This window comes from Boleophthalmus pectinirostris, unplaced genomic scaffold (genome assembly GCF_026225935.1).
Source record: "Boleophthalmus pectinirostris isolate CB_2022bp ecotype Guang Dong unplaced genomic scaffold, ASM2622593v1 HiC_scaffold_1571, whole genome shotgun sequence".
NCBI classification, from domain to species: domain Eukaryota; kingdom Metazoa; phylum Chordata; class Actinopteri; order Gobiiformes; family Gobiidae; genus Boleophthalmus; species Boleophthalmus pectinirostris.
The window spans coordinates 1-25000 of record NW_026571090.1 but is presented as its reverse complement, the minus strand read 5'-3'; the positions used below and the strand labels follow the sequence as shown (position 1 = coordinate 25000).

Sequence of the window (25000 nt, the reverse complement as noted above, 5' to 3'; positions counted from 1 at the left end):
TCTTCCTTACGCACCTGTTTAATGGAGTGGTGGGCAGACACTGAGCGCATTGCTGCCTGGACCTGCTTGTACTGTGAAACCAACACATCACTCTTGGACAGTGATGAAGACGAGCTGGTTTTGGAGATGGATGAAACAGAGGATGAGGAAGAGGCAGCCTGCTGCAAGATCCGCTGTTCAATCTCCTGCTCCTGCTGCAGAGCTTTGACAAATGCGGCCTTGAGTCGAGTGGTGTGCTCCGCCTTCAAAGCCTTCTTCTGATTGGACGACATGCACTGGTCACACAGGACGGTGCCACTCTTCTCCTTCCTCCAGCGGGAAGTGAAGTCAGTATTGCACTGGGCACAGATGTACGGCTCTCTGGGGACGCAGTTGGCCAGAGCGAGAGCAGAGCCTAAATTCCCTGTAAATAAAGTTTCAGTTAAGACATGCTCCTCAGCAATCGTTTACTATTACATACTTCTAGTACCCACCTCGACCATGCATCTCTAGTAATTTCTGCACGACTTCTTCTAGTCCTAACAGATAGATGAACTCATTATTGGCTGCTGACGGTAGAAAATTAAACTCCGGAGCAGGAGGTTTGGGAGGAGGGATCTCGAGCAGCGTCTTTTCCAACTGTTTGCGAAGTGCCAGTTTCGCGGCTGCCTGTCGACTTGCTGGGGAGTCATTCAGACTAGAGTTGGACACTGAAGAGCCCTTTAAGCCTGTAGAGGCCTGCAAAGAAGACACAAACAAAACATATGAAACTGCACTTAAACTCAGTTAGGATCAACGTGGTAAGCAGCTTTTAGAGGAGAGTCTGACCATGACGTTGCTGTTGGGGACATTGGCGACACGCATGAGTCCCTGCTCAATGATCCTCTGGCCTTGCACCTGGACATTAGGCACCGAGGCCCTGGGAGCGGGGAGCAGGCGAGGCGGCCCCGAGCCACTATGCTGCTGCTGTCGGAGACTGGCCATCTGCTGAGCTGTCACTGTGATGGGCTAAAGGAACAAAACACCACAAGGGGAGAAATAGGCCAAACTGTCATTGTCACTTTAGGCTTTATTTTTATTATAGAGGATTTCAAAAACACAACTCACCTGGGCTCCTCTAACCAGAGGCGGCATGACTTTTTGAAAGTTGGTTTTGGATGGGACGTGCTGCCCACCAGGCACCAAAGGAGGAGGGACCACTGTGCCCGAGCTACGACCCGTCACCTATAAACAACAAATGAATTAATACTTGTAGGCAAAAAATGGCATTCAGTTAAAATTATAGCAGGCGCAGTCATACCTGCAGAGATCCTTTACTTGATGTAATGCTACCACGCACAGAAGGTGGAGGAGTGGCCACTGAGCCAGTCTATAATGAATAATTGTCTTTAGTACCTTAATATGCATGCTGTGGTGACATAAAGAGATACTCATCAATTATCCTGTATCTAATACCTTCTGAACAGTGCTCTCCTTCTGTATCTGACTCTGCCGGAGTTTCTTCAGCAGCACCAGCTTTGCCTCTTGGAGCCTAAGTTCCTCCTTCAACTGCTTGATAATTCGCTCCCTTTCCTCTGGAGAGCTCTTCTGCAAAAGCCATCATACAATAAAACTTTCATGATAAGTGGTACAAATTGATATTGAGGTGTATGTTTGAAGCAGCAATAAATACCCCCCCCCATTTTAAGAATGATGCCACTATATAAAATATGTGAGGTGGTTATACAACATAGTGAGGACACAATAGGTTTTTCTGGTATTTTGTAATAAGAGCAAATTTGTGGTTAACTATGAACAAAAATGTAAAATAATGATTGACATATTTGTTGAAATGTTTTAATAGAGACAGGACCATTGATGTTGTTCATGTACACTGTGTATATGACCCAGGGTATTTCTACTACATTAACTTTATTAACTATAGAGATCATGAATCAATCACAATACTGCTCAAAGTAAAGTAAAAAGAGGGAAAACTATTAAACACAGACTTTAGAGAAGACACTTGAGGACTTTTTAAGCATAAGATTAGCTGAATGTGAATAGTGCATTATGAATTTAGAACTTACCATTAGTTTATCCGTGTCAGTCTTTGTGAAGCAGTGGCCGTTCATGAGGGGACTGGAGGGTTCATTGTCTGATAACACAATGACATCGTCTGGAGATGGAGGCCTTTTTTCCTTTTTAATATCACTGCAGACACAAACACACAATACAGTTTGAATTACATGGACGCAGATATTTCAGCAGGATCTTAGATGCAGTTCATTTTATACCCAGTAGATGGCACTACGTTATTATCATTACCAATTGTACTGTGCAAATGTGCTCTGGGACACACAAGAACAACCAAGAGATCAATAATGGAGTAATGGCGGCAGGGAAGATTGTAACATGCCCACACCCCAATCGGGAGCTAAAGGACAGATGTGGTAACCACGGTTTAAGCATTTAAATGAAAACAGCTGAAGACAGATCACATGAAACATACACCACAAACATCATTTTCCCTCAGGACATCTGTGCTCTAATGTTGAATGTCCTTTCCCAGACATTATCAAGAACAAAGGCGACTGGTGTCTTCATATGCATCCATAAAGAAGGGGAGAAGAAAGGTGGGGGCCACAGAGTTTTATTGCACTTGGACCACCACAGAATGTATGCATCTCTGTGGGGGATCCTGTTGGCGTTCCTCTAGAATGTTTTCAGTCAAACCTGGGGTCTGAGGTAAAAGCTGTACTAGGATGGTGTGTATGAATTCAGGACGCATGCAGCAGTTATGTAATTGTTCAGGCACTGTGCAGCGAGAGGCTTCAGCGCTATAAGCTAAGGCTGAGTTTATCGCTCAGACCAGCCCTCCCTTTCCCTGCCCCTCGAGTCTGTACCTCTGTAGCAGGGCCTGTGGCCTAGTGGCTGGCCACAGCCTGGGCCTCGCCTCTGCCCTCCCTCCGGCAGCAGAGTCACGAGCGGTGGTCCGCCCGAGACACTGAGAGGGTGACAGTGGGGGAGGGGAATACATGGCCAGGAGCCAACCTATTGTGTACACTCTGGTTCAGTCACTACTTCACACACCCCTCCCCCAACCACAAGACGTGTGCATCTTTATACTCAACTCATCCACCAACTTTTTCTCAGCAGCACACACATGTATGCCGTTGTGTACTCGCACTCACACACAAAAAAAGATTTGGGTCAGCGAGGTCAACTTCACACCAAAAAATAGAATCTAAAACTAGATTTCCAAGACCAATGACACTAAAATAACCATGTGTTCATGTTAATAGATATGTGCTCAGTTCAATATATTTATTTAGCAAGAGAATCAATCTGTATTACCAGTATCCTTATGAGAAGAAGACAAGCACAACTGATGCCTCTAAGGCAGGGGTGTCCAAACTTTTTTAATCAAGGGCCACATATCTAAACACAGATGAAACAGAGGGCCGATCAGGGGCCGTAGACTGGAGCTCAATACAGGGAATAATTGAAATATGTGCATGGTTAACATGCTAGAATGAGCCATCAGTCTTTACGCTAAGATCCTTAAAACCAAACACAAAATATTAAAATTGGCTTTATCAAAGTAGATTTTCAAAAAAAACTTGCAGTAAAAAATATTTTTTAATTGATGCAAGGTAATTTGGGCCAATTCACCTGGAAGCTTGAGGGCCAAGAAAAAATTGTCTGTGGGCTGCATTTGGCCCCCGGGCCATAGTTTGGACATGCCTGCTCAAAGGGATCGACAAACACGGCATTTGTGTCTACCTAATTTTACATCCAAGGCATTTTGTCACTGGATTCAAAACTTTGAATATCATCATAAATGTTTGTACCTAATTGCAGTGTCTTATACAAGCTAAACACAGAGCATTGGTTATGTAAGGTCCAGTGTTACTGCATGCCTCCGCTTTGCACTGACCCCGATGGAGTGTTACAGAATATGGCAGCTCTTACTGTTGGGCTCTTCTCAAACATATTGTTGTTGAAGGCTCCTGGCCAAAAGGTGTGGTCCGATATAAACATCTAAACAAAGCACTCTAGACAGAGTATGCAAACTACAGCAGAGGGGATTATGGCTTTCAGACACAGTGGTTCCTGGTTTAGATAGCTTCATGTTAGGGTGGACTAGTATGACGGATTAGCAAGGCTGAGCAGGTTTACTTATATTCAAAAGTCGAAAAAATAGTCATAACAAAGTGAGAGTGGGACAGGGGTCAAAGGTGAACCTTTAGTGACACATCATAGAGCTCTAACAGTTTAATCTCCACTATGATGCACTCAGCTCTAACCAAACTCTGCTTCTGTCTAACTCCAAATGCATCGGATGACATCAGACATTTTTGTGCGTGGTCATGTGACACACCCACCGGTCGTCCTGGCCCCTCCCTCCTGCAACTGCTCCTTCCATGGTGGAAACCATGGCAACGGCCAGTTGGAACCAGTTTGTGACACATAGGCTTCATTTTGTGTGAAGTGTGAGGCAGAGTTCAGGTGCTGCGGTGGAGAAAATGGAGCCCAACCCCAGGAGCCTCAAACTTTTCAGAATGGGGGCAGGCAACAACAACCACACAGCAACTTCCTGTATGATTCCTGTCAGACACACAACAATTCAAGGGCCGCGAGAAAGCAGTTGATCACTCTCAAGTTCACATGTGTACACAGCATTCATGTGCATGTGGGGAAGGCTTCAGTAAAGTTTCAAAACTACACTTAACATTCACAAGGAGGTATTAAAGTCAACTTCCCATGGGGAACAGCCTCGAGAGGGCCTAGAGGCCATCTTCGACCAAGAGCTCATGAATGTAATGTGTAGAGACCTTTGCCCTATGTTCACTCTGTTTGGATGTTGACAGTTAAACTCCAGACTCAACTCAACATGCAAATACAAGGGAGATAGGGATGTGCCAATAGGGATACCACATACCAGTATCAACTCAAAAGTGGTACTTATGATAACACTTAACAGGGGCATTGTGTGACATTCATTTTCAGTGTAAACCAACAGTGATCCACAAGAGAATCAACTACATCTCAGTAAAAAGGCTGAATTTTAGACCAGCCCCAAATGTCTTGATTTATTCAAAGTTTAGCTATGTTAGTGCAGAAAAGGCCCTGTTGTGGAAAAACTGGCTTCCGTGCAAGTAAGCAGAAAGTATAAAAGACAAATATGGTACTGCTACTCCTCTGTAGAAGAGGGTACTTTTTTTTATTGCTAAGGGGAAATAAAATTTAATAATTCAAGTAAGAACTCAAAAGTCTAATGACTTTATTTAGGTAATTTTATAAAATTCAGTGAGAAACTTTATAGACATAACTTCTCCATTCCAGTGTGAATGCTCTGCCACACAAAACCTCTACAATGGCTTTTAAAATATGAATCACATGTTATTACTAAAGCATGATTTTAAAGTAGTTTCAAATTATGATTTCAGCTACAATTCCTGATTGGATTCTTTCAAAATCGGGCAGCAACAGAAAACAAAAGTAAAACCATTATACATGCATATAAATATGACAGGTAGATGAAGTAACTTTAAAATAACATTTCTTGTGCGTTTTTATTATTATTATTTATTTGAAAAGTTTGTAACTCAAGTATAGGTAGTGATTCTGAAATTGTAGTGATATTTGCAGTTAACAGAAATAGTGAATTTTAAATGGATGATTTAAGTGATTTCAGAACACCTAGAGTCCTCGTGAGTGGTCTCACCTCTTGGATGTGCTCATGTCAACAGGCTCGTCTCCGGTCTGCACCTCCACTTTGATGGTGGCCTTCACCTCCCCGGCCTTTAGGATGCTGTCCGCCTGCTCGCTCTTCAGTTTGAGCCCTTCACCCGTGGCACCCTCCAGCTCTGGTGGGCTCTCTGCCGAGTCGCCCTGCTCCAGTTTGACCCGTTTATTGTCCATGTCCCCCGTGGACCCAGTGAGAGCCGCATGGTCCCTCTCCAGAGCCCGCTTCTGGCTGCGGGTCTGACGCACAGCCTCCTCTGACATGGCTGCTCTCACTCTGAAGAAGAGAAAAGAAATGATAGATTATTATACAGTTTAAGACTATATTAATCTCTCAAGAGATATTCATTCTCTGCTTATGGACCCATCCTTCAGCCAGTGTCATTGGCTAACCTGTCAAAAGCAATGGGCTGCCGAGGTACAACAATGGGGAATGGGGTTTCATCTCCAGATCTTTAGTCAAGCTTGGTCAGGATCACCTTAGAAGCATGCGAACTATGAGTGGCTCAGGACTCAAACCTGCAACTTCCTTGCTGCATAGCTTGAGTGCAAGCCACAGGTTTAAAAAGGGGAACATTATGTGAAATTGAGTTTAACATGGTCTTCCCTCATCATAGCTTACTCAAAGTTTTCTTTCGATTGATTCATGTACATTTGAGTAATCCTGTACTGTAATGCTTTTGAGGCTTGAGGACTCACAGGGTATCCCCAGGTTTGACTACCCCAAATTTAAAGACTTTTTGAAGACCTTTTAAAGACCACTTTAATGAAAATTAAGACCAACATCGCTCCTATTATGCAGGCGAAAAACACCAGATCCAGTACCAATAATGACCATTACTTATTGCTTTATATAACAAAAAATACTTTTATTATAAAATCTCATTCAGAACTCATTTATAGCAGTATGCATTGCTTGTAAACTTGCCAAAAAAATCATTTATAACATTCTAACAAGACAAACTAAGTATTGTTTGCGCATACTCCAAATTAGACGTTCATTCATATTATATGATTTAAGACTTTTAAGACCCGGCGGCTAACCCGACTCAAAAAATGTCCATTTTCAGCTACCCCCCCATCTTTGCCCACTGTCCTGTACTTACGGTTATTTTAATCATCCAGACCCCAGCTCATGCATGTAGAGTTGAAAAAGTCCTGTAGTTATTTCAAAAGGTAAATGAAAATCAGCTGCTTGCTACGGTGAAATGCCAACAGGCAGAAGTCTGGGCCTGTCAGTTCTGTAGCGTTGAACACTAATCATTTTACACATTTCTATTAACACTTTAAAATTGATATTCCAGATTTTACAGAACAAAATCTAAAATGAATTCTATGTTCATTATAGTTTAATACTAAAATACCACAATAGCATAATACGTCGTCTTCAATGAAAAAAACACACGAAACCACAGCAGCACCTGTGGATAATAACTTTTCTAAACAGTAGGTATCATTTTCAAAGTAGAGATCCGTGCAACATATAACTCAACTGTACGTATAACTCACACGTGGTCAGACCAGAACTCAATGACACAAGAGAAGAACAAATGTGGACCAAAATGACAGGTTCACACAGCTGTCACAAACTTATGTATCATGTTACATTTGAGAAACTTGATACGGTCACCTCCATTACAGTCAGAAACGTTAGTTAAGCCAATAGCAAAAGGTCAATTTCAGTTCTACGATCACTAAGAGCATGGACATTAAGATTTTACCCAAATACGTTCTAGATCAGTAAAGTTTTGTCCATTTCTACTCAAGTGCAAAGTTCAAGGTTTATTTGTACCCATGGGTAGATTTGTTTTGCAGTGAAGTCAGACGTATGCGAGCCATGCCATAGAAATATCACACAGTCAGACAAAATGTAACAAAATATAATAATTTAAAAGAATGTGTTTAGATGGTGTTCAGGGCCACACCACTCAGCGCTAAACAATGTAAACGTACACACTATGGGATATTATAGCCAAAAGAGGAACATTTCCATAGAGACAAGCAGGAAGAGGGCAGAAAGGACTATGTAAGTAAGATGCATGTTAAGTGCAATAAAAACATCCAAAAAGAAAAATTGTGTTTTTTGGTTGTTGGTTTTTTTTTTGCTAAAAGAAATGCTTTTTTCCCCCCCATACACAAAGCAGTCCCACAAAATTTGTCCAAATAATACAAAGTGTAACAAAGAAAATATTAATAGGTTATTAAACAAGTGGGCAGTATATCCAAAAGTTGAACAGTAAGTAGCAGAAGGAAGTAGAAGAACAAAATATCATCTGTTACAGCCTCTTTAAGTAGCACAATTTATTGGAAGTTGTAAAAGTAGGGAACATTTCTACAACTCAAGTAAGATCATGCTGTAATCTTTAGGTCCAAGAATAATTAAGAATTTCCTTCACTGATTAAAATCCAATATAAAAGTCAGCATTTCCTTTTGCAATAGTAGTAATAATAATAATAATAATAATAAATTTTATATAGCACTTTTCTGGACACTCAAAGATGCATTACAGACCATTATTCATTCACTCCACATACAGTGGTGGTAAGCTACTATTGTAGCCACAGCTACCCTGGGGCAGACGGAAGCAAGGCTGCCAATTTGCGCCATCAGTCCCTCCTACCACCACTCACACATACACCACTTTCATACTAAGCAATGTGGGTGAAGTGCCTTGCCTAAAGAAACAATGACAGCGTTCCACTATTACAACTTATTTATAAAGTGCATGACATGATAGACTACTAATTTCACTGAATTTGTATAATTATATTACATAGGTTTCCCTAGTTTGACCATTTTTATGAAGTTTGAATGTGCTTCCTGGTTGAACATGGATATCCTGTAATAACTTACCTAGCAATCATACTGTAAACAAAGGCAAAACTAGTCTAATTTAGTCAATATTTACTCAACAATTTAAAATATGTCAACAACTGTAATGTTCAAACTGTCAGAACTGTGTTCCTTCCCTCCATTTTGGATTCCTTTTTAGAAGTCATGCCTACTTCCTGTAATTTACCATGGTTCCATTTCTTTTCTTTTTTTTCCCCCACATTTTCTTCATAAACTGCCTTTGGACTAACATAAAACTGATGTAAAACTATGATACCACCACAGGTACTATTCCAACAAACAAAGTAATAATTATAAAAACATGACGACCCATTCACTTTAAGGTTGATTAGTTCAGAAGTTGACAGATTACAGATTAACCCTAACCCTATGTTGGGGGGTCCGTCATAGGTGCTGCTAACCCAAATCCAGGGTACAGCAATAGTAGTAGACTCACAAATTCCTGGGAACATTGCGCAGCACAAAACTTCCATGAAGCAATATTGAAAACGTGGGCGACCAGCTATGTGATAAATACTACACGTGGTACAAAAACATGAGTCTAAAACTATGGAGATAAAAGCACAATTGAACCATCTGATCTTGATTTTCTCAATCAGCAAGATGCATCATGGGCTTAGTTCTTAAGCTATCATTGCTCCTTCCTTATGGTCATATCCCAAGATTCCATAGGAGACAAAAAAAAACACCACCTTCCAGCGAACCGGTTTGAACTGGTTTCAGATGGAGAGACGCGCAGGTTTAACCCCTGGAGAGACGGAGTGGCAGAAGGGAGAGCCATAGACACGTCCCACACTGAGCTGAGAAGTAAGTAGGGAGGGAGGAGCAACAAATTGTGTAGTCTCCGGACATTCCAAAACATGCGAGTGGGAGTATGTATGACAATTTTTTATGACTGCTGATAAAACAGTATAAGTTCTCTGACCTAATGTCACGCATAAAGGAATTTTGGGGGCAATCATAGTGGTAGTAATAAGTAGCAGTCATGGAGATAGCAGTAAAAGTGAGTAGCACCAGAGTGGTTTGTGGTGGGTAATAGCAATCAGCATTCAGTAAAGTGTGTAAAGTCCAGTATTGATTATGTTGACCACTCTCAATTTATTTAACTCATTATTAAACCAGGATAGACCCACTGAAATACAGAAATTTGGAGAGTCCTGGCCCGAAGAGGGAACTGTAAATGTATACTTTTTTGTACTGGGGGAAACTACACAAACATGGAAGAGAAGAGAAATACTCTACACAAAGTATCAAAAACTGTATAGATTCCACAGAGATACATTTTGTATCGTGGCCTTGGAATCGAGGTATGCATCGGCGATTTCATGATACCTAGCCCTATTTATGAGTACCACTATGACATACACCACAAATACATTAAAGGAACTATAATGTAAAATGCAAATCTCAAGAGAAGATCCAAACTTCAGCGACATTCTAGTTTGCATATGTGCTGTGAGGCCTAATGCTGCAAAAGCCCCATGCTGTGGTGCACAAGGGCAGATGTGCCCCGCTGTACCAGCCCTGGACACAAAGGACATCCATCCACATGACAGCTTATGTGCAGGGCTATATTCTAGGGAGTGTGCTCTCTTTTTATGTGCTAGAAAAGTCATGTGAAGACATAACATAGCAAAGTATCGCACAAGTTCACGGCTACACAGGATTCATACAATTCATATTTAAGCTATATAGTTAGACTGGTTGGGTATTCTGTACTTAATCTGCACTAAACACCAAACCAAAAATACAGTGTTCTGCTTAAAAAAGTTCAAACATCAACTTCTAGTCCCTCAAAGTGAGTACAAAACAAAATCATCCCACAAGCAACAATCAGAACTAACAGTGAATGATCTATAGAAGCACATTTTACCCGTATAAACATGTAGAACTAATTACTTTACAAAAAGGATCACTTTCATTCTAAACTCAAAGACTGACTGAAGAAAATACATCAATCATGGGAACACAAAAATCTTTAAGAGCTATTAAGAATTTGTTTTGGCGCAGCTTAACAGGAAAAAGAGATGGCCAAGAAAAGCTAATAACAGACCACAGTCTCAGGATACTGCACTGATCATTTCATGTTGAGAGTCTATTTGTTTTACACCAAGCATTAATACCATACAATTAATAAAATTTGTGTTTATGAATAAGATAAGTGAACATAATAAATTGTTAAAAGGAAAAAAAAAGTTTCATTGCTCCCAAAGCTCCATCAATCCACCCTACAAAACCAACTGAAACTGACACAACCATCTCACAAACAAGTCCGACTTGTCCATCAGCGGGTCCCTCAGGAAACACAGAGCACTGTGGAGTGCCGCGGTGAACCTCGCCAGTCTACAAGCACAGTTTGCTTCACGAGACTGCACCGTTTTGGTTTTTACTGTCCCAAGTGTCTGAACACAAGCCCTCTCTGGTACTATCCATTTCAGACCGAGGTCTCTGGTCACATTACACCTCTTTGATTTACACTAGACACACTGAACTGTAGCCTATACCAAGATAACGTCATACTTAAATTGTATAGATTTTAAAACTAAATAATAATAATAATAATAATATTATTTTTATTATTTGGAAAATAATTTTTTTCCCAATAATAGTAGGTAATAGTAAGAAAACCTACTGCATATACTGTTACACCAAAATCAGCAAGTGAAGGACAACACACAAAGACCATAAAGCTTGTCATTAGTAAATACCAAAACCCAAAAGCCACATTGCATAATCTCATTTTAGCATTTTGTTTGTTAATGAACTCATTAGCAAACCACCTACATATTTAGCTCTTTTCTTAATCACTTGATTTCATTATAAGGTCATTTAATGTGCTGACGGAGTTAGCTTTGACAAACAAATGTACAGCGACTATGGAAATGATACAAAGAGAATAAGAGAGCCAGTGATTAGTGATGTGCGGCTGCTTCCCTCAAGAGACCATGGAGGAGGAGTTGAACATGTCCCTCTTGTTTCCCTCTGAATAATAAGGCCTAGGGCCACAAGAGAGCTCAGAAAAGCACAGGGGAAGAGGAAGCCAGTCGCACAACAACAGAGGGGTCTGTGTTGGCCATTTGAAATAATCTAATATTACACGGATCCATTAGCTCCTGCCCTTGAAAGTTACAATGTAAATCAATAAAGTAAAGAAATCAGCATGTCTTAAAGCAATTGCCGCCTGTTAAACCATGTACATTTTATCAGGCTTGTTGCTTGGCTGTGCAAGAGGCAAAACAATAATCTGTTGACCTGATCTGACTCTCCTCCCTTTATTCACAGTCTCCTCCCGTTGTCCAGTCGTTCACAGAAAGCAGATCAATGGCGGAGGCGCATCCCTCTAGTAGCGTGCACGCTAGCATCTCATCTTCACCATGGTAATGTGTGCCCTAGTGGGACCGGACACAGCCAAGCCACCACATTAATGGACATTTTTTTAAAGACAAGGTTTTTCTACTGTGTCCTTGGGGCTCTAAGAGAGGGGACAGAACCATAATACTGTCCAATAAAAGCAATAACAGTATGGATTACCATCACTGGACAGACAACTACCTTTTTCCCCAATGAGAATAAAGGCCCAGAACTCTAATAAAATTGAGTGAATACGTAAAAGTTAAAAATTACCATCTTAAAAACACAAAATTTAAGGATAATTTTTACATATTGGCCAACAAAGAAATCATTTCAGGCTATTAAAGAATTCCTGAGGGATCATGGGTGAAATAAAAGACCAGACCAGAGTACCTTTGCTAATCTGCGCAAGGAGTGGGGGCAGGGACCCAGCTGAGGTGGTGCCATGGTTGGGGGAGGGTGCGCATGTGGTTAGCTGAGGCATAATCTAACTGTACCCAAGTAAAAATACTCTTCCTGGTCTTGTGTGGCTCATGCGCTCACTGCTCTTCCTCACTCCCCCCTCCTGCCTGCTCCTTCTCAGAGCTCCTGCTGTACACTTGGACGGCCCAGAGTGTGTGTGTGTGTGCCCCTACTGGTTGTGTCCCGAACACCAAGGGTTAAGCCCCTGCCATTTTAACGCCACTGACAGATCAGACCATTAGGGTGTTACCTAACAAAATGGAAGCCTTTAACCCTGAATCTGCCAGACCGCTGCTGTGTGTGTGCACGTGTGTGTGTGTGTGTGAGTGTGTGCGCGAGTGAGTGTGAGAGCGAGAGCCGTAGCCACAGAATGTTTGTGTGCGCATGTCTCCACCTGGATTCTCCCTCAGCAACGTGACAACGACAACAGCACTAAGTCCAGGAAGTGCAAACTGGGCCTACTCAAACTCACAAAGGGCCATTAGTGAACAGACATGGTATGGAGTAAGGCAACTTTCTGATCAAACAATCAGGAAGTACAACTTGGCACTGAAATATATAGTTATCTTAATCAATCACAGCACTCAATATTTGCACCGTGTAGGTTATGACAAATCAATCATCCCAAGCACCAATACAAATTTTAAAGCCACAAATGTTTACTGATTCTAATGAAAGAAACATCCTATTGCTAATGGTAGCCTTGACAAACATAATCTCAATTTTAAGTTAAATTGTTTCCAACCGGTTCTTAGATAATCCCGTAAAAAACAGAAGCCTATACCCACAAAGAGGAGGGTCGGGACACACGCAGCAGGCTATCAGATTTCATTTCTCAGAAATGGATGGTAGCAGGAAGTGACCAGGATAGAATGAGAAAAAAGCTTAAAGGGTGCAGAGAAGTACAGTCAAGCAGCAGACGCACATCAGAGTGCATCATCTGGACAACAAACTGGGTCAGAGCAGCAGATTTGAAACTTATGTCCATGATGGTAACTTTATGGGCTCTGTTCAGAGAGGCAGGGGTTAACTCAGGGCAGCAGCAGACACGTAAATAAGTGTGATGATACATACAGAAAACCTTTTTAAGTCACATTTTACTCAAGAACGTTACATTATATTTTAGTTGAGAATTTTAAATCTCAAAAGAACAACGTTGCCTAAAAACTCTGACATCACTAAGAATCTAGCAAACCCTTGAACTTAATATTTGAGAGCGATCAGTCTAAAACTGTAAAAGACTCTGCCAAGTGGAATCGAAGTAATATGAACAACTGTGAAGAGTAAATATTAAACAGGCAACATGGAGGATAACTAATCCTTGTGGCAACCATCACATTCTGTCACATGTGTCAAAAAACCTGTCATGCAGCTATTTTAATTTCAACGTGATCCAGAACTTTTTCTCCCCTGTTCAAAAATCTTTCTAAAAACTGACAGGTTCAACAAAGGACTGGTAAGTATAATTATGACTCTCTGCTTGTGAGGCCAGTCAACATGAAATCAATAACAAGAATCATTGATCACATGACAGCAGCTAAAGCCCTTTTCATGAAAAGGAAGTAATATATGGTAATCTAATCACCACCTTTTTAAAAAAGTTTTTAAAACTATCCAAAGTCAGAGGATATTATTGACAACCTAAGGAGGCCCAATACCAGTTGACTACAAGTTTTTTCCACCTGTTGACCGAATGATATCAGCAACGTGTACAGCAAACTACTCAAAAACGGGTCCACTGCCATTTACAGTTCCCACAACCTGACGCAGTCATCATAATTTCTCTACAGCTACTGTATATGTGCCAGCATATGCTTTATGCCAAAGAGGTAAGTACAGTGTCACATTTCACCTGTAGTCCTCCACAAAACACTAAATGTAGGATACAGCTCAACTTACACTTTCATGATAAACAGGAACACTGTTTCATCATCTAGTCCTACTAAGAAAACATATTTTAAAATTGTATTGTTCACTTTTTCCCCGTCAATGTAAAATGTACAATGTATAAGGTGGACTTCACAATTAAACTTTACAATTAAACCCAAAAAAGAAATTCATTACAATCTGATCAAGTGCTGCTACATTTAAAATTCAACAAGCTGTATGCACAGTGACAAGTGACAGAAAGTCTCAATTAAATATTATCACATATTTGTGCCTTGGACCAAAAATCATGCTGTGATCAAACAGGAACATCAGAGTTGAACTAAAGTCATGGGTAGGACACAGGGCAGAACACTTTGTCCCCTCTTGGGCACATGCCTTGATGCTTCGTGTTTCCAAGTCTCAATCCTGCACTGGGAGTTCAAGAGTTGCCTTGTCAGCACTGGTCACACAGTGAAAAACTTGTTACACACAAACTGATAAAATAACTTAAAATCTGTACCCGACTTTGCAAAAACAGCTAGGACACAATGAAAAATGGGGATTTATGTTCCTATGCACGAAAACCTGTGGCAACAGAATCTATACAAAAAACAATTTGAGGAAAACAATACTCTAACATTTAGTTGTAACACTGACACTTTTAATTAGAGGTTTCACAACTTCCAGCTTTGTATGCAACAAGAAAAAAGTGTCTATATATTAATTAGCAAACATACAGTGTGTCGATACGTGACACTTGATCGTAATTAATACAGCATGTAACAGTACTGAGACATGTGGGTTTTAACACCTCAAACAAAAGGCACCTCAAATATGCAGTAGTTGAGTCAATATGAAGTCCAACAGGGCAAACAAGATGCAGCTTCGTCAGCCAATCATTACTAAATTCCTCTCCTCACCTCAGGCCATAAGGTGGGACCCTGCGGACAACAAACCACTGCCACTTTTCGATGCCATGTGACACATCAATAAGAAAATACAAAATATGTAAAAAAAAAATTAATAAAATAAAATAAAAATTATATACATATATATACACACACACATACATATACACACACATACATATATACATATATACACACACAAGACGGCACTACAATCGGAACAGTCAAGCCTACAGCACAAAATGGAAAGGCTGCATTATAATGATTAAATAATCTAAGAAACTGTGTTGTCCTGCTTAAAATTAAGAAAAGACAGAACAGATGAAATTACATTAGGAGACTTATGAAACGTATATTAATTATTTAAGTTACTATGAATAATTGGTACATGTGCATTTAAAACAACTTGATTAATTGCACGGTTCTACAACATGATTTATATTAAGAGAAGTTGTGAAGTTCAAAAGGTAAATCCTACCATCATAAAACACTTAGAGGTGATCTAGCAAAACAGGTTTTGGTGAAGCACTGCCAAATGGAGACATTTTAGATAGTGCTTCTGATTAGAGTTATGTACCTGCTCTGGTGTAAGGTCCGCCACTAGCTTGTAGCCATGGAGATGTTATGGCCTTGCCCTGAATGTTTTACACTATTGCATTTAACATATTATTAATGTTTAACACGCAATCTAACAGTGAGCAGGAGAGTCAACTCTCCGCAGATCTGACCTGTAGTTACATTGCCCATTTGACTCCATGGGAAACACAAGTTTAATAACATATTTTACAACATTACAGGCAAAGCAATATCATCTCTATAAATAAAAGCTGGCGGTGGCTCCTCCATACAAATTATCTTTTGTTCTTTTAATTTCTTCAATTCATGTTTTAAAAAGTTACGTATTTACATTTTACTCTAACTTTATTTAACTTACAGACTGTGTCTGTCTTGTCCCATATTCAGTAAAGTTTGACGCACATCAACCCATCATAAAATGCAAATAGACATGTGTCCCCCATCACAAGCTGAGTGCCAACTGCCTTCCCCCTTTCAAATAGAGCTACTTCCTGGGGAGAGGTAGAGAGTTTAGAGACACGTCAAAGAGAGAATCATACACAAATACATCAAGACCGCAAATATACAACAAATCCTTGTATACTCTGACTCAAAAGAAATACCAGTCAATTTTACAAATGATACTGACATTACAGATTCACGTATTTGAGACAAGGATACGTTTGAAAACTAGAATGAAGTTAGTAGTTTGACGAGGTTGATGGCTCTCAAGTCTGTCATGAAAGACACGCACCCAGTGGAGGCACACCGTCCACCATTACGCCTCCATAAAAAGGCTTTTCATGGTTGAGCTAGTCTGACAAAGTTGTGGGATCATAAAGCTATGATAATTGAGCCCCATTGGGATGTAAAGTAGTGTATGTTTGATAATATACACACAACTCCGTACTTCAAACTCTAGCTACTTGAATTCTAAAAGCCACCAATCTCAGAGTAAATCAGCATAAACAACAAGCTATCTTATGCTAACGTAACTTGGCTTGCCAACAACAACCTGTCCATCTGTCCGGCTGCAAACCAGCGGCTAACTACCCACGGCTAATCATTTTACTTATCAGGGAAAGACAAGGGTAAAAGTTAAAGTGAAGTGAAACATGTATAAATAAAATGTAGTAACTGTTGGGGTTAGGTGCCACACGAAAGTGTGTGAACATCCAAATAGCGATACATGACAGACAACAATGAAATCGACCCCATCTCGGCAAGCCGCTAGTGTTAATAGGCTAGCATCAGGCTAAGTTAGCATGCTAATGCTACTCCCTGGACATCCGCTTGCCAGACACACTTGCAAAATATATTCACAAATAATCAGGCGCTAATTGTATATAAATACAACCAATTTGTTCCGCCACTTTACATCTTGAGTAGACCTATTCAATAGCATACTGACAATATATCTGTATTAGAGCATCCCATATGTTTTTAGGAGAAGTTTGAGAAATTTGACTTAAAGGCGGATTGTTCTTGGCAGTGCGTACTTGGTAGGTGTATGTGTGTAGCAGCGGCGACACACAAACTGTTACCTCTCACGTTAGCAGATCAAGCTATGCTAGTTAGCATTACAGAGCTAACATTGATATAGAAACTTCCCTTCGTCACCTTAATGTAACTGACGGATAAACTCGTGGATTAGTTGCTCCGATCGGTTAATATAAACTTACGGAATCTAAGAGGGGCTCTGTCGAGTGCCCCGCGATATTCAGTAGTATGATGTTAGTATCTCGCTGGATTCGGTGTAAAAATCCCGGGGATCCCCTCTCTTCTGTCCACTGCCACTCCGGCTGCCAGATAATGTAATGAGCCACCACAGGCGGCGTCATGCTGCGTTCATACTCACCTCGGAAATGTAAAGTTAAAACCACTCAAACGGAACAAGATGTTGGGTTTAAGCTTTATATGCAAAAAATAAAATGCAGTTTCTAAGAGGTGATTAGAAATTGTATGAGAATTTGGTTCATTAAATTGTCTTAGTATATTGTTTGTTTACATTGTGGGAGTAATTTCTTGGCCACAGTAGTTGAACAGTATAACATAATATCTATGCAATTACAAAATGTGATATGTGTGAATATGTAAATAAAAATAATGTGTACCATTTGTTTCACCTACCCATTGGTGAAACCCATTGGCAAGGCGACTTTATTTTGTTCAGATGCAGAACTATCATTAGAAAGGGAATGACAAGGAATGAAATCATAAAAGCAACCTGCTTTGTTTGTAAATAAATAAAATCTGTTGGGAATAATCCTTTTACTATTCTGTAACATAACCTGACCAACTTAGCACCACCTATTGGCTTCTAGTGGTTGTAATAGGAGTAGTGGTCGAAGCCTCCTGCAGTTTAGCCTTTTAATGACTTTATTCTTGTTCTTAACTAACCAATATCCTTAGTTACACTTAACCAATGTTATGTTCTTGCCAGTACACTGTACTGAAACTGCATTATCAATTAGATCAATTGACCATCATGACATCCGTTATGCATGTCTATATTTGCTTATAATAAAAAGTCCTTCCATTAATAAAACAAATCGTATTCAAAAGTATTTAAACTGTAATTTTATTGGAAAATTCTTGAGAACAAAGTAGGCTTTAAAATAGGTGTTGGATAGAATATGGCTAGTAATTTAAATACCAAGCAGTAAGATTTCTACAAAGAATAGCTAAAATACATACCACATTTTCCTAAATTGACTTATAAAATGTTACTGTACAATAGGGTCAATGAGTGGCAAAATTATACAAACATACTGTAAAGAAACCCCATTAGTATAACTACTCTGGCAAATTAAAATAACAAAAATAAATCCATTTCCTGGATATTTGACAAAAAGAAACTTCAGACCAAAACGTTTAAGCATGATGTAAAAGTTTCAATACTTTTGCAAGAAATTCATATATTACAACTTAAAATTAACATTTAATGTGTTAAAAGGGTGAGCGGCACCTCCTGAGCCACCAACGGTTTTTATCTGAAACACTGCTTATTAACAAAACAAACAGCGACATCTTCTGGTCCTTACAAGAACTGTGGATACTGAAAATATCCCTGTTGTGCATACTTGTCCATTTTACCACATGCAGAAAGGACCAATTGAACTAATCTTCCATTTCAAATCTATGAGGTCTCTACATTTGGAATTGTCAACCTTTGAAAAAAATAAATGGGTCAAAGCATAGCTCAAATCAGTAACTTTCATGCATGGAAAACAAGTATCTACAAAAAGGCAAGACGTAAAATATTTACCAACAGTTACAAAAATACAAACATGAATAAATTAATTTCTCCTACATTTCATTGCTGCCACAATCAAAGCCCCCTTTATAAATGTTTGATCAACGTTTTCTCCAGGATTTTAATTTAGAGGAACGTTTTTAGGTCTTACCCTTCTACTGTGCATACATTTCTTGGCCAGCAATTGTACCCCATGATACCAGTGAGCCAAAACACACACAGATCCATTGTAGTAAAACTAAAAGCAACTTGAAAAATATGGGTCCTTGATGAGACATGCAGCAGTTCATTGGATTGAATGTGATCTGTCAATGGAATACTAAAGTTCTCATAGTAGGCTTGCCAGACTGGTGGTGGGGCCATTCTGGGCTTGGATTTGGACAGGAGGGGGGCCATCAGTCCACTTAAAAAAAAAAAAGAAAGAAAAGACAGACAATGTAAACATAAGCATATTAACACAGCTGAAAGTGACAAAAAATATAGGCACAAGTTGGTGATTGGTTACTCACACTGATAAGGTTATGTTCAGGAAGGCTGCAGGCTGCGATGTGATCCTGCAGGAGCTGCTGAGAGAAGTTCTGGTGCATCTGCGCTGCTTCATGGGCATCCATTGTGTTCCCAAGAGCTTTGTTCAAGTCTGCACACAACATCAACATGATTAGTGCTCATGGTCCTAATCTATGGTTTAATGTAGAGCTGTGAAATTAATCACATTTTAATCAAATTGAGATCCTAGATCCTAGAGACACTAGTTTTTAATTGTCTTTATCATCAGCAGCGTGGAGCTTTTTAACATGAGGTAAAAGAGGAGTTTATACTTTGGATACCTTGATCGTTTTGCTTCTGTGTTTGTGTGTGTTCCTTAAATAGCAAATGAAATGAATATAAAAAGTAATTTCTATTATAAGGAAAAAAAAATTAAAGTAAAAAAATAAAAAATACATGGAAAGATTTTGATATATTTTTGTGCCCTAGTGTTGAGTTTTTGACCTTTCAAAAGCGCCGACGACCACAGTTGAACAGACATGTCTGGAATCTTGCTGGCCAGCTGCATTGCAGGAACCACCATGTTGTTACTTTCCTGAAGAAACAGTGACAAAAAACTTATACATTACTATGTTCACACGTTTATAATTTTCAGGTACATACACCTAGACTCTTACTCTGTGGTTGCCAAGAACATAGAAGATGTGACCCAGCAAAACCAGGGAGCAGGCAGTTAGTCTGTTTAGATCCTCAGCATTGGACATTTTCAAAGTCTCTCTGAGAAAACGCCTGTAACACATGAAACATGAATAACTCAGTAACAAAATTTGGCGGTACAAAGCAGACTGTTGAAAAGCAATGTTTTCCATACTTGGCCTCATTGTAGCGTCCCTGAAAGAAAGACAGCAATCCCCTGATGTAGAAGGCTGCTGCACGGAGGCAGTGAGAGCTGCATGATGAAGATAATCATTTAAAACTTTCATCATTTATGAAATGGCATGGACACTGAGTGTGTTTAATAAAAGGCCCCTACCTGACAGGAAAGTTGTGGTCCGGGTTAATTCTCTCCAGCAGACTGTACAACTACAAAATATGAAAAATGCAACTGTAATGATGAAGTCTTTCTAATCCTCTTATGCTGTGTTCAGACTCAAATAAAAAGGAGAAAAGGAGCTTTTGCAACTCTGTAACATAGGCTTTGCACATAAAACTAAACCACTAAACTTGGAAAACCAAAACTTTTTCAAAATTTGCAGTCAATCAATGCATTTCAAGCAGCTGCACTCAAATGCAAAGGTGTTCCAACTACAGGTATTCACCATGATCTGAAAATAGTATTAGATGCTTATTTACATACGCACATAAATAATGTGTCCTATTCTTAGAACAGTGCTCACATAATGCAGCAGTCATGTAAAAGCATTTATGGTTATTATGGTGCTTCCTAAGTACAAATTACTCAACTAACCTCCTGATGTCTGTTTCCTTCCCTTATGTAGACACTTGCCAAGTTTGTTACAATGTATGTCCAAAGTTCCTGATGTGTAGTGAGCTATAATAAACAAAGGACAAAATAATAAGAGCAGCACAAATGGGAATAAAACACAAACATTTATTCATCCATACCCGCAATGCTGTAGTAAACTGTGCCTCAGCGTTATCCATGCAGTTCACAGAGATACAGTACAGGCCCTGACAAAAAAATTTAGTAAATGCAACAAATCGGCATTGGACAATAATTAACCAAAATAACAAACACATTCTTTAAATAAAATTATCAAAGTTATATAAAAAATTTAAAATCACAGAGAACACTTACTAAAAGTGTATGAAGTTGAGCAGCATGATTTGTAAATAACCTTGGGGACTGCTGGCAGAGCTGGCACACCTGTGAAATCTGAACGGGGAAAACAACAATGTCAAACATTTAATTATGAATCAAATGTAATTTCATTATAAACCAATCAATATCAGCGTTTTGAGTTACTAGAACAAGATCTGTGCAACCATTAACAATTTGTCCAAACTTAATTACAGGATTGCAATTGCAAAAGCACACATATTCAGCACATGATTTTTGTACCTCCTGTAATGCAGTGGCTTTGTGGCCTGTGACGAGTCGACACATTATAATGTGCTCCAGAAGAATAACTTGGAAAGTGGAGAGGATAGGGCTGCAGTCCAACACTAAATGAAGATCACAACAAAGAAGCTAAACAAGTACCATACTCAAGCCATTATCATCTTGATACTTTGAAAAATGTATGTTACTTTTTAGTTTCTCCAGTTGCATGAGAGCTTTGTCTGTATATTTCTGGGCTTTCTCCAGATAGCCTGCTTGCATGGAGTGCATGACAGTCACCTATAAAAGACAATTAAAGTGATATGATTGCTTGAATAATAGTCAGTGGGGCAGATGGTTATAGGCATGCTAAAAGTGATTTGTTTTTACAAAACTGAAACTTAACATGCACACAGTTTACATGATGGAGTATAAATGGTTATTACCAAGTACACAAGGACACACATGTGCTCCTTGGGCAGCCAGTGAAAGAGGTCAGCTGGGTTACTGGGCAGAATCTCATCATCATGGAGTGTGGAGATGGTCTGAATGCACTGCTGGAGCTGCTTTAGACATGGTTTCACACTCTTGACCTGAGGACACACATGGCTGTTAGAGAACTGTCCAGTGTTCCAAGATATGTAAGATTACAGTGCCATCTTCTAAATGTATTACCTGTCCAGCATCTAGGTAGTGTGTAACCTGCAGGACCAGGAAGAAGACTCTCAAAGACTCCTTCTGAATAGGATTTCCCTGCCAATTTTCAACAATATTCCCACACAGTGTCAGGAGAGGGTGCACTTCTGCAAGCTTCCTCTCCATTAGCAGCAACTGCAGAAGGCAGAAAAGACATGTAAAATGTAAAAAACTGAAAACAAAACATTATCAGAACAATTACACTAATTAATAAATTATAACTGAAATGCCAAATCTTACCATTCCTTTACTAAGCAGAAACAATGCTCTACAAAATGCAAAGAGAAAGTAATAAACTTTTAAAAGAAATTCAATTTATAGAAACAGCAGAATACTCAAATAAGTACTCTGTAGAGGTTACCTGGTATATTCTGACCCCACCACTCGGGCGTACTCTGCCCCAACCCCCAGCAGGTCACAGGCTGAAACCAAGTCTTTTTCCAGTGTATGAAGTTGCTGCAAAAAAAATAATTTAGAAGATAATTTAGACCAATAATTTAATCAATGGTATTGTTTGACATTTTCACAGTGACACTTACAGCCAACTGGAACAACAACCTGCAATGCCAGTATGGTGTCTGCTGAGAAATTTGAATGGCCTTTCGAAGAAGAGGTTTTGCAGAATCAACCAAATTCTGGAATAAAAAAATAAATATAATGCAGTTTCTACAACATATCCACAATGTCTAATTAAATCAATACAATTTGATTGCATTTTAACAACGTTTAAATAACATTAGGTCAACCAAGCTTACCTGTTGGCAAAAGAGTTCAGACAAAATGCTGGCAGCTTCAAATTTAACATCTTCAAATTGAGGGAGTTGCTGGGATATGAACCACTGAAACAAAATGACAAAAATGTTACAAAGGTTGCTTTTAAGTTTTAGCGCTCAAAACAAAATCAGTGGACGGCAAACTAAAATGAGCTAATGAGACAATTCAATGGAAGAAGAAACAAAACCGCTAACGTTATTAATTGAATACAAATTTTACAAAATAAAACATTAAACTGAAACATTATAAGGAAAACATTCCGCTGTTAGCTAGCTTTGTTGCTTGCGGCCTAAACCCGTTCCGCTCTTTGTCGAATCCCCGGTCTTTCCTAAAATCTAACGCCGCGTACCGCTTTCTCCAGGTGGCTGCGGGCGAGCTCGCTGTTCTTAGTGTGGTGGTAGAGAACCGAGCCGAGCTGGAGGTGAGTCCGGGCCTCAATCCTCTGTGGAGGCTTAAACTGAAACACTGCCTGTAAACAGTGTACACAAAGCCGGATTTTGGGCGGACTAGAGGTTCGGAAATGTTCAGCAAAACCGAGAAGGGCGAGGTACCAGCGCTCCGGGGCCTCTACGTTTGACGCCATTTTGCCCGACAACAACAAGTTTTTCAGAGCTGTGGCCAGACTCGCGGGTTGCCAGGTCCTGCAATGAAAACCTTACAGACACAATGAATACAACTAATGTGCTGCAATACAGTAATTGCTGTTTTGAAACAAAATCAAATACTCCATTATTTTCAGTGTAAGTTTTACATTTTAAACATAAGCGAGATGTAATAATAATTTATGATTTAAGCGCAGAGTGTAAGTAGCCAACACATCCTACACATGGATCTCTTTATATGTAATTAGTAATGGAAATACTAGTACTTCCAATAATTACGAATGGATGCGAAACGAAAAAACACATTTAATTCAAAATGAACTAAGACGCCAAATAACAATTAATCAAACATGGCAACCCAATGTTCAACATATTCTCGCGAGAGTTTGTGAATCATGGAAAATGTAGTCCAAATACAGATGAAAGCTGTCCTAGTTTTGCAAGACCTCGAAAAGCCAAACTAATCTTGTAGGAGACGCCTCTGAGGACAGAAATTCACACTAGGCGTTGTCGACGACTGCAACCTCTCCACTAACTATTGACAATTCTGCACAGAAATGTCAAGGACGTAGAAGGCGTTTAGAGACACCTCCTACAGTGGGTGTTGTAACTTGAAAGAACCATTGAATGGCATGTGTGCTGTGCAAGATCAAAACTGCAGAATAACTTTTGGCTAAGCCACGACGGCCAGTGAAAGGAGAGCTCTTTCAAACGAGGTAAAACCAAATCAATTCTACATCGAGTATATTTCAGACCTAAAATAATGGATTGCAGTGTTTTGTGCAAAAGTATTTTAATTACGCATTTGGTTAAGATTCCATTGATAAATTGATTTGCGTGATTATTACATAATCCAACTGAGCTGTTGCTTGTTTATGTGTGATTGACCAGTCATTTTGGCAAAGCAGCTTGTTTACAATCTAGAATAGTACATTGGGGCGTGCGCATTATCACGTACCAAACGCAGCGGCTACGCTGCACGAGACTGTTGTTTATTAACATGTGTACAGATTGTGACATCTGCCCCCTGTTGTGGTTTGCAGCTATCGTATGAGTGTGTTTGGCTGTTGATCTGGTGATCTTTGAAGGGCACAAATGGCTCATAGTGTACACGAACATTCGAGACGAGCTCTGCCAGTGGCCCAGGCTACGGTCCTGGCGCTTCCTCCCGCAACACCAGCAAAAGTAAGTGCGGTTTTATGTATGACGCCTGTATTTATAAAGCAATATAGTGGGAGTTTTGATTCATTCTAACAATTGAATAATGTTTAATAACATATAACATGAAATTTATTTTATTTAGTTTAGCTTTGGCCACAATGGTTCTATTTATTGTTTATGTATTATGTAACAATTTTTAAAGAATAAAGGACTTTCTTAATTAGCACTGGCAATTCCTGAAAATCATGTTGTTCT

At 39.5% G+C, this 25000-nt stretch overlaps 2 protein-coding genes across 2 annotated transcripts; both read right to left on the bottom strand.

Annotated features, from left to right (window-relative positions):
• Nucleotides 1–10: 10 nt before the first annotated feature.
• LOC110174045 (transcriptional repressor p66-alpha-like) lies at nt 11–17551 on the bottom strand (the record flags this gene model as incomplete). Its single annotated transcript, XM_055151321.1, has 9 exons — nt 17391–17551; nt 5690–5986; nt 2049–2172; nt 1435–1566; nt 1280–1348; nt 1087–1203; nt 808–987; nt 474–717; nt 11–403 (listed from the first exon to the last, which is right to left on the bottom strand). Coding segments are annotated over exons 2-9 (1543 nt in total), but the record flags the coding sequence as incomplete, so codon positions are not given.
• Nucleotides 17552–18273: 722 nt separating this feature from the next.
• mau2 (MAU2 sister chromatid cohesion factor) lies at nt 18274–23760 on the bottom strand. The gene is made up of 18 exons (XM_020940084.2): nt 23332–23760; nt 22964–23047; nt 22748–22843; nt 22570–22664; nt 22449–22476; nt 22188–22343; nt 21959–22105; nt 21722–21812; nt 21534–21637; nt 21270–21347; nt 21077–21142; nt 20919–21002; nt 20484–20533; nt 20322–20399; nt 20128–20239; nt 19955–20045; nt 19474–19601; nt 18274–19367 (listed from the first exon to the last, which is right to left on the bottom strand). The coding sequence occupies exons 1-18, from the start codon at nt 23563–23565 to the stop codon at nt 19293–19295; spliced, it is 1797 nt and encodes a 598-aa protein (XP_020795743.1). The 5' UTR covers nt 23566–23760; the 3' UTR covers nt 18274–19292.
• Between the last annotated feature and the right edge of the window lie 1240 nt (nt 23761–25000).